The 16,523-nt window shown below is 35.9% G+C and overlaps 2 protein-coding genes across 8 annotated transcripts in view; one reads left to right on the forward strand and one right to left on the reverse strand.

Moving 5' to 3' along the window:
- The window catches only part of LOC128556403 (toll-like receptor Tollo), a 49,649-nt gene extending 33,382 nt beyond the window's left edge, over positions 1–16,267 (forward strand). For 3 of the 7 annotated variants that reach the window (XM_053541429.1, XM_053541427.1, XM_053541428.1), the window contains exons 3-5: positions 5,263–5,349; positions 8,519–8,589; positions 8,943–16,267. In XM_053541429.1, coding sequence (XP_053397404.1) covers positions 9,124–11,718 — 2,595 coding nt within the window. In that variant the 5' untranslated portion in view covers positions 5,263–5,349; positions 8,519–8,589; positions 8,943–9,123 and the 3' untranslated portion in view covers positions 11,719–16,267. Of the gene's footprint in view, positions 1–4,937; positions 4,987–5,262; positions 5,350–8,518; positions 8,590–8,942 lie in introns of all 7 variants that reach the window. The other 4 variants (XM_053541425.1, XM_053541423.1, XM_053541426.1 and 1 more) reach the window with 2 other exon arrangements.
- On the reverse strand, positions 496–2,485 carry LOC128556647 (uncharacterized). Its single transcript, XM_053542228.1, has 2 exons — positions 1,522–2,485; positions 496–542 (listed from the first exon to the last, which is right to left on the reverse strand). The coding sequence occupies exons 1-2, from the start codon at positions 2,483–2,485 to the stop codon at positions 496–498; spliced, it is 1,011 nt and encodes a 336-aa protein (XP_053398203.1).
- Positions 16,268–16,523: the final 256 nt, after the last annotated feature.

The following is a 16,523-nucleotide window of genomic DNA, read 5'->3' on the forward strand; positions in this document are numbered from 1 at the left end:
TAGTGATTGACTCCTTCTTATTTACAGGTTTTGAAAGTGTCCGTTTTGAAGCATCCATTAAGTTTGTGACAAACGTATTATCTGTTGGATCAGTTAAATTCTTCAAGGAGTGTGCCCATTTAATGGAGTAAACCGTATTAGAAATCATTGAATTTGGTGAATGTTTGTCAATAAGCTCAGTTAAGTATAATGCGACAAGAATTGGGGATGCAGGCAGAGCTGATCCACCCTTTGAAGAAGTGAAATAATCACACTTTTTGAAATAGGAATAATACTTATTAACCGTAGTGTCACTTTTCGACAACGTCAGAAAATTGGCCATCTTGGACGACAGTTCATCAAAACTAATATGCTGTATCCCGCTCTGCTGAATTTCCTCGCCAATGCAGCTTTTCAAATTCAAGCCTGTTCAAATAGACAAAACACGATATCAGTATACATATACCTAATTATACAAATCTTAAAGCAATTAGACCAAAATATAACGGCCTGCCGTCAAAAATGCTGTTTCTGCCTCTGCCTCTTTCTGTTAGCTTTCCTGGCTGAAATATAACATATTCATTGACATATTCACTCATCCTTTTACCGTCAGGGAAAAGTAGTGACCAAAATGGCGCAGACTTCCACACCGGTAAAAGTAGTGTACAAGTACATTTTTCACTTTGTATTTTACGTATACACTGAACACCCAACCTGGGTGGGGGAACAAGCCAAATATTTTCACCAGTCCATCTAAAGCTCATTGCATCTATACCGGAAGTCCCTGGACACCAATACTTCGAGTAAAATGCATTGCATTTAGCGTTGTAACTACATGCGAATAAATCAAAAGTATGCGGACCCCACTTTTTGTCTAATTTCTTAAATATCTCATTTTCGACCGACCAGTCGTCGCTATCGGTACATCTACTGAAAAAATCTGCTTCTTTATTTTCTGCTCTTGGGATCCACTTTGGAAACAAACTGATGTTATGCACTTCACATACTTCGTAAACACCAACTGCTATGTCTTGCAAAACTGGGTTTCTACTACCAACTTTCAAAACGGAAACAACATTTTTATTATCAGTGTTAACTAAAATGTTCTGCCCTTCCAAGCTTTTAACTGAACTGTTTAAAACTCTGTGCACGGCCTCTAGTTCCCTCCACGTGGAACTTAATCCACTTTCGGATTCAGACCAGCAGCCGACAACTTGACTGTCGTCATTTTCATCAATATATCCAGCAAAACCAGCTCCACTGGCGTCACAAAAGACATTTTTTTAATATGTTTTTGTTCTATACTTTCTAATAACTCGGCGTCAAGTTTGCCTATTATGCGTTCTCAAATTTTCATTCCAAAATATAATTTCGTCAAATGCCCTTGAACTTACCATGACTGGAGCTTCCCAACTAGCACGACTGAGAACACATTCATACAGTGACCTTGACATTAGTCTTACAACTGGCCCAATGGCTGACTGCATAGAGATCAACTGCCTATCAAACGTGCAGCAATACGCACGGGAAAAATGGTATTACCTTTTCCTATCATTTCCATGAATTCTTTCAACAACCTTTCTGTTTTTTGTATACGATCTTCTGTGACCATAAAGATACCCCTGCATGTATCCCATAAATAACCTAGCCATACGATACTTTGGCATGGTTCCCAATGACATTTGTCTTCTGCTATCAAAAACCCAAACATAATCAAATCTTGATGCATAAACTGAGATGCCTGTAAAGCCCTAGTGTACGTACTCTCACCACTGAGCCCATCATCCAGAAATAATACTGTTCTAAACCCTTGGGATCTCCACTTAGTCACAACTACTCTCAAAACCTTAGTAAATATGAAGTCTGCTGTTGAAATTCCGAAAGGAGGCACATTAAAAACATCATAGTGAGCTTGACCGTCACACTCCCATGAAAAGCATAAATATGTTTTATGTTCTTGAAAAATCATGATATGATGATACGCACTTCTTATATCAAAAGAAAACAAATAGTCCCCAGTTGTGAAAAGTTGCTTAGCAACCGACTGATCCTCAAAACAACATTTATATTTGAAAAGCTCGAGATTTATATGTCTACAATCTAGCACGAGTCGAGGCTTACCTGATTTCCCATAAGCCACTGTGAGGGGATTTACGATATACGGTGTTTCTTGAAACTCAGTTACACAACCTTTCAAAAGTAAATTTTTAATCTCACCTGATGCAAATTTTGGATTATCTCTGGCCGATTTGTTATTTTTTAGACGAACAGAACTAGGAATATTTCTAAATGGCAATTCGTAGCCATGTTCTACTACATCTAAAATGTATTGATTAGCCCCAGCAGCTTTCCAGTGTTCTAAACAACTTTTCAACTTACCAACTGGCGTTATCAATATTTGATCCTGTACAGTATTTTCTTTTATGCTCTTAAAACTTTCTACTACAGAATGTAACAAATTTTTACTTATCTGTGAATCCTTATTCACTTGACAACCATCACCCATCACGGCTTTTCATTCTGCTCGCCAGTGCCCTGGCCGCCCACAGCGGAAACAGGTACCGGGTTTCCGTTACTGAGTAGACTGGTTCCATCCTTGTGAGGGCCGCATTCCTCGATTCCGCGATGGTGCTTCTACGATGCGTCTTGCGTCGGAAAAGACGTATTTCGTTGAAAAGGTGTGTAACGAAACCCCCTTGAACGCTTTTCTTGCTTTAACTTCCGGTCGGCTTTGACTTGTGCTCTAAAAATTTTCTTTTCGTCGTCGGAGTCGTCAGCTAACGGGTGAGCCTCGTATTCTTGGACTACACGCCATCCGCTGTCAGAAGAATCTGCTAACTTTATTAATTTTTCACGATGATTAAGAATGTCAATACCTTCTGATACTTTTTTCTGTGCCGACGTTACATCCTCGCTGGGAGTCGTTCTTATGGCATCCTGGAGAAACCCGTCCGCTCCTTCAGTTTATCGAGTACTCCAACGTTCACCTTATGTTGCTCCTCGTTCCCCTTTTTACGAAACATGTAAGTGTCATTTAATCTAGCTAAACTCTGCTAAATTCCTAAAATCTGATCCTGTGAAAAATATCTTTGCGACTCCTCAAATGCTGCTAACTTCGACGTTAACATTTTTTCCATATTGGAAAGAAGTTCATTTTCTTGGTTTGACATGGCTGCCAACACGTGGTCTCCAAGCAAGCAGTGAACTCTAGATAAATGTATCTTGTACGAAATCGTCCGGTAGAATGACTACTAAATACACATCACTAATAAAATACCTTTACACAAGCAAGAAACAATCGTGTGCAAGACTGACCAATATATACCACTGTGTTGTATACGTTACGCGAAAGACAAATATTTCACGCTATACTACCGAAACGCGTGAAATTAATAATATTTGCTCTTCTCCGTACAATAAACACCTACTTCCAGTTTCGATCTGTAAAACTTGCCATGTCGGGTGTGTAAACATAAAACCATCTCATTTCATGCAGAATAAATTCTAGCAGTGAAAACATGTGATCATTGCTCTCGTTCTTCGCATATTTGCGCAAAAATGGGGAAAAGTAGGATTTATTTATTATGAACCTCTTTCGACTACACCACGGAAGTACATTTTCAACTGGATTACAGACCTTATTCCTATAAGAAATATTTCTCATCAAATTTCACACATTTTTATGTCTAATTTCAAGAAAGATGTAATACCAAACATATTACCAAGTTTTATAGTGAAAATGTAAGATTTTAGAGAATTATAGACATTTAATTGAAGTCAACCCATACCCATTTACTGGGCTAAATTTAGGCCCTATGGTCGCTTCTCTGTATATTCTGGTAAAATTTTAACTTGTTTGCATTATTTTTTATTTGGATTCTGAAATATCATTCATTTCGTCATGAATAAAGCCCAGATGGATGCATTTTGTGCGTTTTCTGACATCCTGGAAACAAACAAGAAATCGCTGCAGAAATAGGCACATCTATGCAAAATATGGTAAAAATTCAAAAGATTTCAAATTTCATGATTATTTTGCATTAGAAACACCCTTTTATGACTATTAAGACTAATTGTGATATGTTCCGAGAAAAATATTATTTCAGCACTTATAGTCAAAGTAGGTTTATGGTAGGAATTGAATACTTTTCAAAAGGAGGTATACTTTTACGGTTCAGTTATCTCAAAATAGATCCCCCTACAGTTTTACAAACCTTCTACCTATTGATTCGTAAAGTAAATTAGAAGATTGGTTAAACAATTTTGTGGAGGGTGGAGTGTTCTCTTTCACTTTTTCTTTCTTTCCTGTTTTTTTTTTTTTTTTTTTTTTTTATTGAGTGATGAATAAAACATTTAGAATCCTTACAGAAAAAGTTCTAAACATTTCCTCTGTATTGGTGTAACGTACCAGGAGTTTTCTTCCGAAGGTATGATTTACACTGTCACGTCTACTTTGAAGTTGAAACAATTTTTACACTGTTTGAAGTGGGGCAGTCATAATAGGGTATAGCCTAAAAAAATATTTAGAAAGGATTCATTATTCTTTACCATATACTTTTTGATCTATGATTTGTTTGTTTGTTTTAGGTTTAACGCCGTTTTTCAACAGTATTTCAGTCATGTAACGGCGGGCAGTTATCCTAACCAGTGACCTGGATTCTGTACCAGTACAAACCTGTTCTCTGCAATTAACTGCCAACTTCCCCACATGAATTATCAGAGGTGGAGGACGAATGATTTCAGACACCCCGCGATCCGTAGACTGACGTTCTCCCTACTGAGTTAAGCGGGCACAAACAAATATCCATTAGTTTGGCTGTTTCTAGGGCCATAACTCTGTAATAAACGCTAAGATTCACAAGAAGAATGCCAAGTGTGCAAGGTCACATTTTGATAAAGACTCGAGCAAGGTTTCATGAATATAATTAGGTGAAAATGTGCATTTTTTACTATTTTAGGGGCCATAAAGTTTGAAAACAGGGAGAGGAGCCAGCAAATAAATAAGAGGTATGCAAGTTTATATCATGATAACGGCTCGTGTAACTTTTCATCCATTTATAATTATAATGTTCTTTTAGAGCTAGGTGCATCACAATGTGAAAATGTGCATTTTTGACTATTTCAGGGGCCATAATACTGATGATAGGGGGCGGAGGCAGAAAAAAAGGAAGTGCGCAAGTTCCTATCAAAATAAAGACTTATGCAAGGTTTAATAAATTTACGTGTAATACTTTTGAGTTAGGCGCATCACAAGATGAAAATGTGCATTTTTGACTATTTCAGGGGCCATAACTCTGGATATAGTGAGCGGACCCAGATAAAAAAAAATGGAGGTGCGCAAGTTCATATCATGGTAAAGACTCATGCAAGGTATGACAAATTTGTATTAAACACTTTTTAAGCTATGCACGTAACCAGGTGAAAATGTACATTTTTGACTATTTCAGGGGCCATAACTCTAAAAGTTGGGGGTGGAGCCAGACAAAAAATAGGAGTTGCGCAAGTTTATGTCATGATAAAGACTCGTGCAAGGTTTCATCAATTGATATAACATACTTTTTGAGCTAGGCGCGTCACGAGCTTCGGACGGACGCACGGACGCACGGATGGACAAGAGCAAATCTGTATGCCCCCACCACTCATGGGGGACACAAAAACATAAGAGATAAGAACGATTGTTTTGTAAAAACGATATAAAATACATACACACCAGGTGCATTGTAAAATGTCTTCACCAGGACCCGTCATTTATTGAATTCATTCTTCTTGTGAATCTTAGCGTTTATTACAGAGTTATGGCCCTAGAAATAGCCAAAATAATGGATATTTGTTTGTGCTCGCTTAACTCAGTAGGGAGAACGTCGGTCTACGGATCGCGGGGTGTCTGAAATCATTCGTCCTCCACCTCTGATAATTCATGTGGGGAAGTTGGCAGTTAATTGCAGAGAACAGGTGTGTACTGGTACAGAATCCAGGTCACTGGTTAGGTTAACTGCCCGCCGTTACATGACTGAAATACTGTTGAAAAACGGCGTTAAACCTAAAACAAACAAACAAATTATAGATCAAAAAGTATATGGTAAAGAATAATGAATCCTTTCTATATATTTTTTGAGGCTATACCCTATTATGACTGCAAACATTTGAATTATTTCCCCTTATTTGTGACAAATGTACCAGTGGTGGCGGGGGAGGGGGGTGGGGGTGAAGGGTGGCTGTGTCCTACAGAAACATTCTAGTTTTGTTTTTGTTTTTTGCAGCAGCAGCAGCAGAAAGGTAAAATTGCTCAAATTTTAGGACTGCAAAAATGTCAGTAATGGCAAACATTTAACCAATTTTACACGAATACTACATGAAAAAGATAGGTCTGCAGCATTTGAAAAAGAAACAAAAAATTTGTTTTCTTTTTAGCTCGACTATTCAAAGAATAGGTGGAGCTATTGGACTCCAGTTTGTTAAATTTAACCATTTTTTTCTCGTTTAGGGCACCGTAAGCCATTATTTATCTGGGGACCATACGTCGCTTTTCATAAAATTGCACTCTATGTACAGTTGAAGGTTCTATGTAAGCCGCCGTATGAATACATCAGCAGATATCTCTGAATTACATATTGGTACTTAAAACATGTGTAAATGTTGAGTTCTGCTCAACCCGGGACTAGAGGGGGCGTGGAAGCTTGCACTTCCGCTACCGTCCACGAACATGTTCAATCAAAGCGGACCTGCAATATTTTCGTTTATGTAGTGTTGGGCGACCTGTGGTTTTCCGCTTTTTTATTTCATCCATGCGTCGGCGTCCGCGTCCGCATCCCGATTTGGTTAAGTTTTTGTATGTAAGCTGGTGTCTCAATAACCACTTGTGGGAATGGATTGAAACTTCACACACTTATTCACTGTGATAAATTGACTTACACTGCACAGATTACATAACTATATTTTGCTTTTGTATACAATTAAGCCCCTTTCTCGCCATAGAAATTTTTGAATAAGATTTTATGTAAGCTGGTATTTCAGTACCTACTTAACTGAAACGTCGCACACTTCTTTACTGTGATGATCTAACATGTAGTGCTGCAGTTTCAAAACTCTACTTTGCATTTGTACAGCAGTATGCCACTTTTTTCGACTAAGCAGTTGTTGGTTAAATTTTTGTATGCAAGCTGGACATCTCAGTACCCACAAACGGGAAAAGATTGAAACTTGCACAATTGTCCATTATCATGGGTTTTATATGCATTGTACATGTTCTATAATCCTTTTGCAATTTTACTAAACTATGCCCCCTTTTCGACTTAAATATTCATTCATTTGGCAAGGCTGTTGAACACTAGAGCGTTCCTGTCCTCCGACACATCTTTTTTATATTACGTTGCCTATTTTCATCTATTCTCGACTGGAAAAAAGCCATACCAGGTGTATATCTATGATACTTTTCTACTGCGATCTAGGAGTACACAAAGACGACTTTATTACTTTCTAACGGTTGAAGGTTTAAACTAAAATTCTGTAATTAGTACTGGCACATTGTTTCATTTGAATGATATTTTTGTGGGGCGATTTGGGTTAAAGTCACACGTTCCCCTTCAGGTTTTTTTATTACAACTACAAGTTCTTAAAACGTTGCATATATACATTTTGTATTTCGAACTTTCGAATTTCATATGTTGATGCACTCAAAACTCTCAACGTACAAGGTTGTTACTATACCTGTCCATTATTAACCTGTACCTGTCCATTCTTAAAGTATCCATTATTTTAAGAATGGACGGATACAAGTTAATAATGGACAGGTCTAGTAAAATAATCGTGTATATAGAATGGTATCGGTACAATAACCTATATAATGGACAAAACTAAAAAAGGATTGCATCACAACCGTGTTTTAAAAATGTCTATAATAAATTTGCTTGGATGCATATCTTTCTGTCTTTTTGTCGTAATTCAACATTAATTTGACTTTTTGCCAGATTTATTCCCGCCTTCAAAGGGAGAATACACAAAATTCATGCCGTCCGGCCTGCCCATCCGCCGACACATCGGTTTCTAATTAATTACTAGACAATGCTTAAAATTTAACTGATCGTGGTCAAACTTTAATGGTTATTGTCTGCGGTCAGTAGTTGACACATATCGTTTTAGGGTCAATCAGACAAAGGATAATGTCTCAGTGACCTTGAGACAGAAATATCTACGTTGACTTGGCCTACAGAGGTCACAACTTTTATTTTTTGAAACCTTGTCAAAATGTTTGTCCTAGTACAATCTAGAACATATTTGAAACTTGCATGTCTGAGATAGAAGACTAGTTGACAAGGTAAAATCATAGAAAACATTATTTAATTGATAACTAAAGGCTAAATGCTAAATTTACAACCTCAGTTATATGAAACAGTAAAAATGTGTGTCCACTTATAAAGTATAAAAAAAACTTTGTTAACCCTATAGATATCACATATATCAGGATCGTAATATAAAACAATATTTTGGTTCTCAGTATATACAATTCTTTGATTCTTAAACTATTTTCTTTTTAACATAGCACATGGATAATTGGTGAACTGTAGTCGCATTGAGACGAGTGAATTATTCGTTGTGCTACCTAAGGAAACAGTAAGTATAATTATCCGGTACTTCCGTTATAGGAACTGAAGTATTTTAAGTACTCGTCCATATTTGTAAATATTCCTGGAAATGATCTTTTTGTAGAGAAAGTGTATTTTCATACTAGATACGACGTTTTCGTTAGATTGAACTACTGTGTCTTAAATAACTTGTTAACAAAACAAAAATAAACGTGTCAGGTCAACAATCCGGTGAAGAGAATTTATGTGGCTACAAACTGGGCGTTATCATGTTAAAACAAATCGTAAACTAAAACACTTTTACTATTGAAAGTTTGTAATTGCAGGAAACTACTAATGCAAACATGCCCAATCCTCTAGTGGAGTTTTATTGTATTTCAGCTATTTATTGCATTGTGTAAAACTAAAACAAACAATATGATGAAAAGCAATAAACCAATCACATGTATGCACTGAAATATTCACCACCTTGAAATAATTTTGAATAAGTGACAGTAGACGGCATAAACGGATTACATACAAAAGGTTGACGAGAAGAATATAATCATCTGACAGGTTCAAAATGAGGTGTTCAGAGGCTTGTATGTTGTGTGTATATATTACAATGTGTTTCTACAGTTTTTACTGGTTACAAGTGGCGACATCGGACGAGTTTGCTGAAGTCGTTAGTGCGTTTCCTCCAATATGGCATACAAACTACTATGAACGAATAGTTGGCGGTGGGTTATGTATGCCTGATATGAAACCTGCAGCTGATCCTTATAACTACAATACAAATTACACGGGAACAACGACATGGGATAAGCTTCACCCTGAGACAACTTTGATTATCATTTGGTGCTCCGAAGGATTTAATGACCAGTCACTTGAAAATGATTTACAAAATGGTTACATAGCAAAATTTAAACTACTTATGCATTTTCAGTATCAAAATTGCAATCTGAGGTCACTATCTAAAACCATTTTCAAAGGGCTTTCTCGACTCCGGGTGGTAATATTAAGTTACAACAAACTTCATTTTGTGAGTACAAACGCTTTTAACGACCTTGTTAGTTTGATATGGTTGAGAATAGACTACAATGAGCTGGATAATATCACAACGGAACATTTCTGTTATACTTCTAAACTGGAATTTTTGCAGTTAAGATCAAATAAATTTGATGGTATAAGAGAAACACACAATATAAGTAACGGAACGTGTGCTAATCTGACATTTAATTCTCTTGTTCTAAGCAATAATGCCATTGTTGAAAGCAAAATCAACTATCGATCATTTCATGTCAATGGTGTTTTGTCACTAACAAACTGCAGCATAAAGAAAATAAGTAAAGAATCATTTGAAGGCCTTGAACACCTGTTGGATATTGATTTGAGTGATAATGAAATAACAAATTTAGATGAAAACACTTTTGATTATATGAGAAATCAATTACAGAAAATATCTTTATCAAATAATCGCCTAAACTATCTTCACTCTGACTATTTTAGAGCTTTGAATATATCATACCTTATGTTGGATCACAATGATATTGAATTCTTAAATGGATCATTATCTCACATACATAATTTAAAAGTTCTGAATATTTCTTCAAATAAACTTCAATCTGTATCAGGATTGTTTCAGAATATGACTAAATTAACAGTTCTAAACATCAGTGGCAATTATGTCCAAAATGTCACAGGAGACGAGTTTTACCTTACAAATGGAATTGAAAAATTGGATTTTTCTAGAAATTGTCTGCTTAATATACCAGCAAAGCTGTTTGCAAATCTTGAAATGCTAAATGAACTGTGGTTGAACTCAAATAATATTACTGTTATTAGCAATAAAGCATTGTCGAAATGTACAAAACTCTCACATTTGTACTTAAGCAAAAACAGTTTGGAAAATATAAGTCTCTTACAGCTGCATTCAGACAAGTTTATATACCTTAACATTGTTGATAACAAACTCACAGAACTACCGACAGGGTATAACGAGTCTATTGGAAGGTGTTATAGTTATTTTAACTTGCAAACATTGAATGCGAGTAGAAACAAGATTGAGACGTTTCAAGCGAAGTGTTTTTATTCTCTCAGGAACTTATCATTGAGTTTCAACAACATAGAACACATTCCAGTTTTAAGTCATCTGCCAAAGCTAAACCAAATCGATTTGAGGGGTAATAGAATTGCTGACCTTGCACCTGAAAATGTTCTTTGTTCAGAAGAAAGCTCCTTGCGAAAACTTGATATTGGTGACAATAAGATTGAAATCATAGCCACTGGAATTTTTGAAAAGTGTACAAACCTTGAAATCTTACTTCTGGACAATAACCATTTAAGTGCTATGGATGTACAGTTTCCAGTATCACTAAAGGTATTACACCTTTCTCGCAACCGATTTAGTTGTGAATGTGCTTTGGCGCCTTTCGTAGACTACGTTAAGTTACTAAAAACAGATAACATTACTTGTTCTGTAAATGGAAATTACGTTGACATTAAAGCAGCTGGTATTAAACCCTGTGTAAGCAATACACTTTCGCATGTTCTTATTGAAAGTCTGGTTCCTCCTGCAAGTTTTTTACTGCTAGCTGGAATAATAATTGTGCTGATATTTCGGTATCGATATGAAATTGAAGTAATCGCCTTCTATAAATGGAACATACGTTTTCGTTGTTGCTGCAGAAAACGAAAGTCTGATCCTATGAATTACAAGTACGATGTTTTCGTTTGTTTTGCGGAAGAGGATGTTAACTATGTAAGAAACACACTTGTCCCACTTCTTGAACCTAAGTTTAAGTTGTGTATTTACTACCGGGATTTTCCAGTAGGTGAAGACATTGCAGAAGCCATTTTGGATGTAATAGAATCCAGTGCTGTCACTCTTGTCGTTCTTTCTCAATCGTTTATCCAGAGTCGATGGGGGACATTTGAGTTCCGAAATGCACATCACCATACTATGCGGAGCCACGACAAAAAGCTCTTAATTATTGTCCTTGAAAATTCCGTTTTGGAGATGAAATTAGACCTTACACTGCGAAGTATATTATATTCTAAGGCCTATCTCACGAAAGATGACAAACTATTTGAACAGAAACTTTTGCATGCTATGCCAGATCATGCGTCTGAAGACCAATCCCGTATAAATTTCGAGGTCGAACTACTGATAAATTGACCAAAAGCTTGAATCGAAATTTTTTCTACAATGTAGAATTTGATTAATCTCTTAATTTTTAATAACTTCAGAATATACCTAGAAAATTCAGCAGATAAAAAGGATAGGGTCGTGTGCTTGATTTTTTGCTAAACTGATTTGAAAAAATTGGAACTCTCGCAATATTTCATAATGGGAGTACTAGTATATGGGAAAATCATTACTTTCATAACATTTTCACGAATAGAAAATTTTCTACTATGTAGATTTTGATGAAACTTCTCACAGTTGTAAATAAACATATGGCCTATAATTTGGTGAAATAAAATGTATAGGTCCGTGTGCATTTTTTTGAGATATTTGACACTGATTAAAGTGAACCGGACATTTCATGCTAATTTTAAGACATTATTTTGATTATTTTAACGAGTCATATGTTTAAATACCATATTTTGACTTTAGAAATATGGCAACAGTACCATTGTAATAAATTTTCTCACAGATTTCAATTAACTAATAAAATGATTTTCATTTCCGTACGCCGAATCCAGGCTTTATTCTACGTTTTCCGGATAAATGACGTTATCACTTCCGTTTTATCAAACGTGCAGAACTACCCTAAACAGGTTAATGTTAAACATCAGTATTAATTAACTCATGCTTAACCACAACAGTGTCCGAAAGATCCAAAGCAGTGTTAATCACGGACAGAAAATTAACGTCCATAAACAGAAGTGACGTCAGATGTTATAGTGACGCTCAATAACAAAGTTCTAGTTTAGGTTTATCATTTGTAGCGAAACGTTAGGTTCTTGTCGTAAAATAACGTAATTTGAATTGAGAAATATAATATAAGGAACGGAGAGAAACTATTAAGGTATCTGCTCTTTTCGTGTTTAACATAAACGATGTGTAATCAGGGCTTGAATTGCTAGTTGTCTTTAACAGCACGAGAGGCATGGGGGTGTGTAACGGCCCAGTGTCTCGAATGTCTCGACATTTATTTGATATCATGAAATTCTGAAATTTCCTACTTTAATTCACCAATTGTCAGTTAAGAATAGATAATTGTTCTGATTCACAGAATCGGGCTCTACATTTATATCATAAGGAATGACCATATTTTCTTATCTGAGGTACGATGTTAATCTTACCCCACCCACTCGGTTTTGCATGTGTTTTAAATGTTCATTCTGATGTTACTACGGAAAGTAAATGTATATTCATTTTAACATTGTGTGTTTGATGACCATTTGAACTGTTTTTCATGTTTACAGATTTATTTGTAGCTTTGCACCTATACATTGGACTCGTATATTTGAACTTGTTTATCGCTTGAAATCGCCAAAAATTGTTCTGAGATACGATGCTCATTAACTCTTTTAAAAGTTACTAAAATGCCTAAATACTTATGAAATCAATAATATATGTTAAATACTTTAAATACCTATCGAAGTTTTCATATGACATCGTGTTTTGTGTCCGTATTGATGAAGAAGAAGTGTGAAATTTCCATTTACTTCTGGGTATAAATACCATAGACTATAGTCTATACCATCGTATACCATCATATACCAACCATATCACAAGAAAAGGTAGAGTCTTACCGTTATTGGTATTAAACAAATAAACGACTAAGTGGCGTAATGTTATAAATATGTAAGTTCCTTATAGGAATCTCCATCTCCAGTGTTTATACCGTGTATAGTGTTTATGGATCTATCGTATTAGATCTACAAGTGCCTAATTATCATCATACCAATCGAAAAAGTGCCAAAGTGGGGTAAATTCATCTGTTAGTGTTAAACCTAATTACTTAGCAGAACTAATCAGATGTTGCATACCAATTATACCAAATATACCAAGTAGATTTATACCAATTATACCATCTATACAAAATATACCAACTGGTATAAAGTTATGCTATACCAATAGCCCGGATACCTTTGAAAACATTAGCATTATACCTCGTTATACATGTAGTGTACAGTGCGTAATATATCTAATTTGTACAGTGTGTGACATAAGTATTTACCAGAGTTTAACTAATGTTTGCCACCAGCCGGGCCCAGGCGAACTCGTGTAGCACCTCTTATAGAGCCACCACGTAACCGCTCGACTAAGGGGTTCGCTACAGGTGCCATATGGATTTTGCAGGCATGGGTGTAATCACTGGAAAAGCCAGTCCGTTGTGCAAGAATTCCTCGTCTGGTATGGAAGAAAAGTTTGTATTTTCTTCCGGATTTTCTGTTGGCAAGTGCAAGCGCCGAAGCTGGAGTGTGACGTTGTATGTTTTAGGAATCTACGAACTTACACTATCCACGAGCATATGCTAGACATCTATATCTTTATTGAAGTATATTTTGCAAGGTATTTAGGATCATGTATCATTCATATTCGTTCACATTCAAGTATAGATCTAGTTCAGTACCACTGAAAAATAAAGATGGTATTTTCACTGTTTGAAGCAGTACAAATATCAATTCTATTTCACTGATGAATTTCAGTATTTCACTTAAAAGTATAAAATAAATATGTAAACATGTTATTCAGCCACAAATCGATTACTTAATTTTACGCTGTAGAGCCAGATTGGCGATACATTAATTTCTACTGTCATTTATGATTTATATACAAATAAACTTGTTAGAAATTATTAAACATAAATACATCTTTATAGATCTCCATCTTCCTGGATGATATGTTGTTATCCAGCTTTTATACTAATTCGTGATTATTGCAGTTGCAGTTGTTAGAAATAGATACAACTTCGCAGGTTTAGTTCTCATACATTGCCAAACATTTTAAGATTAGTTTTTTTACTTTGTTGCTTTTTAATATCAACATTGGTCGTGTTAAACTCGCGTTTTCGCCCAGCCTAGCGAAAACACTAGAATTAACAAGTTAAAATTACGGGAGCGCGTGGCAAAAACTCGATATTTATCGGGAGCGCGGAGCAAAAACATGATAATTGGAGGGGTCGCGGGGCGAAAAGTCGACATTTAGTGACTCTAAATACCGTGTTTTCGCCCCGCGCCTTCGTCCTTTTAGTTACTAAATCTCGACTTTTAGCCCCGCAACACCGACAATAAGGGAGTTTACGCCCCGCGCCACCGCCATTGTAATGCTTGAATTCGCCTTTTCGCCCCGCGACCTCGCTACCCTGCCAATTTTTTTGCAACGCGACTTTTTGCATTTTCGTTTTGTAAGTGTTACATGTTGCAATTTTCTATGTGGCTAATTTGTACCATTTCAACGTTATGTCCCGCGGCCTCGTCAAGCGAAAAACACGGAAATTAAAATGGTTTAAATAGCGGGGCGCGGGGCGAAAACCCGCTATTTAGCAGGAACGCGGAGCTAAAACAAGATAGTTAGCGCTGCTTTAACGTCAAGGTTCCGCACCGCACTCCCGAGGCATTTTGAGAATAAAACTATACTTGTATTTAAAGATACGCTCCGGATAAAAAAACTGAAGACATTTTAGAATCGAAAGGATCGAAATTACACTTAATTTTCGTATTTAAAATTTTTGTAAGGCGTACAGAATAATTCACATGACGTCTACGCGCTCTTCGAATATTATTTCGTGGGATGTGTAACCTCTTCGCTGTTTTAATTCTATTATGAAACCCCGGTCACGTTGACGTCACGTCTTTCTACTCTTTGGCGCCACGCATGTGCCAAGAAATAGTTGTCATCGGTAAATATTATGCAGTTTTAAACATGTATATATGTATCTAAAGAAAATTGGGAAAAGCCTTATTATGTAAAAGGCTGATTAAACAGTTAAGATAAAAACAATATACTTTCAGGGACACGAATGTACTGCTTTCTTGACAAGACCATAAATATCTTAATTCTGTTCACACGGGTCCCGTTTTCTTAACCACGACTAGGATGTTTTTATAGAAATGTACAAAATGTAAGAAAATAAAACAAACCATTTGTAAGGAGATTAATTTCAATGCAAATGTGTATTTCGAAAATCACATCAGAAATGCAGATACCTGTAAAAATCAGTCAGATAAACACTGAAATTAGGTATCATTAAAAAAAAACAACATTTTAACATGTTTTTAACAACAGTATTTGTTCATAAAATGTTTATAACAAGTTTGTTCGTTCAATTCCAATAATACATATGTTGATACGAGATAAGATATGGTGCGCTCGAGATAAGATGTCGTGCGCCCGAGATAAGATGTCGAGCGCTCGAAAAAAGATTTCGTGCGTTCAAGATAAGATGTTGTGGGCACAAAATAATTTGTCGTGTGCACGAGATAAGATGTCGTGAGCCCGGGAGAAGATTTCGTGCACAAGAGATAATTTAATATTGAAAAAAATGTAAATGATAATAAAAATGATAAATGCATGTCATAAAGATAGCACTGTTAAATTGTTAACGAAAGATATTTCAAAATGTGCATATTTTTCGTTATTTGTAAAGCTAATTGAAACATATAAATGTGTATTCGTTTTTTGTGATCTGTGAATGAATATGTTTGTGATTAGCTTCAAATGTATGTATACCTCTCTAAATGTCTATAATAAATTTGCTTGTACGCATGTCTTTCTGTCTTTTTGTCGTAATATCTAGCATGCCATTCAACATTAATTTGACTTTTTGTCAGATTTATTTCCGCCTTCAAAGGGAGAATACACAAAATGCATGCCGTCCGGCCTGCCCGTCCGCTGACACCTCGTTTTGTAATTAATTACTAGACAATGCTTAAAATTTAACTTATCGTGGTCAAACTTTTAATGGTTATTGTCTGTGGTCAGTAGTTGACACATATCGTTTTAGGGTCAATAAGTCAAAGGATAAT

Source organism: Mercenaria mercenaria, chromosome 4 (genome assembly GCF_021730395.1).
Source record: "Mercenaria mercenaria strain notata chromosome 4, MADL_Memer_1, whole genome shotgun sequence".
NCBI classification, from domain to species: domain Eukaryota; kingdom Metazoa; phylum Mollusca; class Bivalvia; order Venerida; family Veneridae; genus Mercenaria; species Mercenaria mercenaria.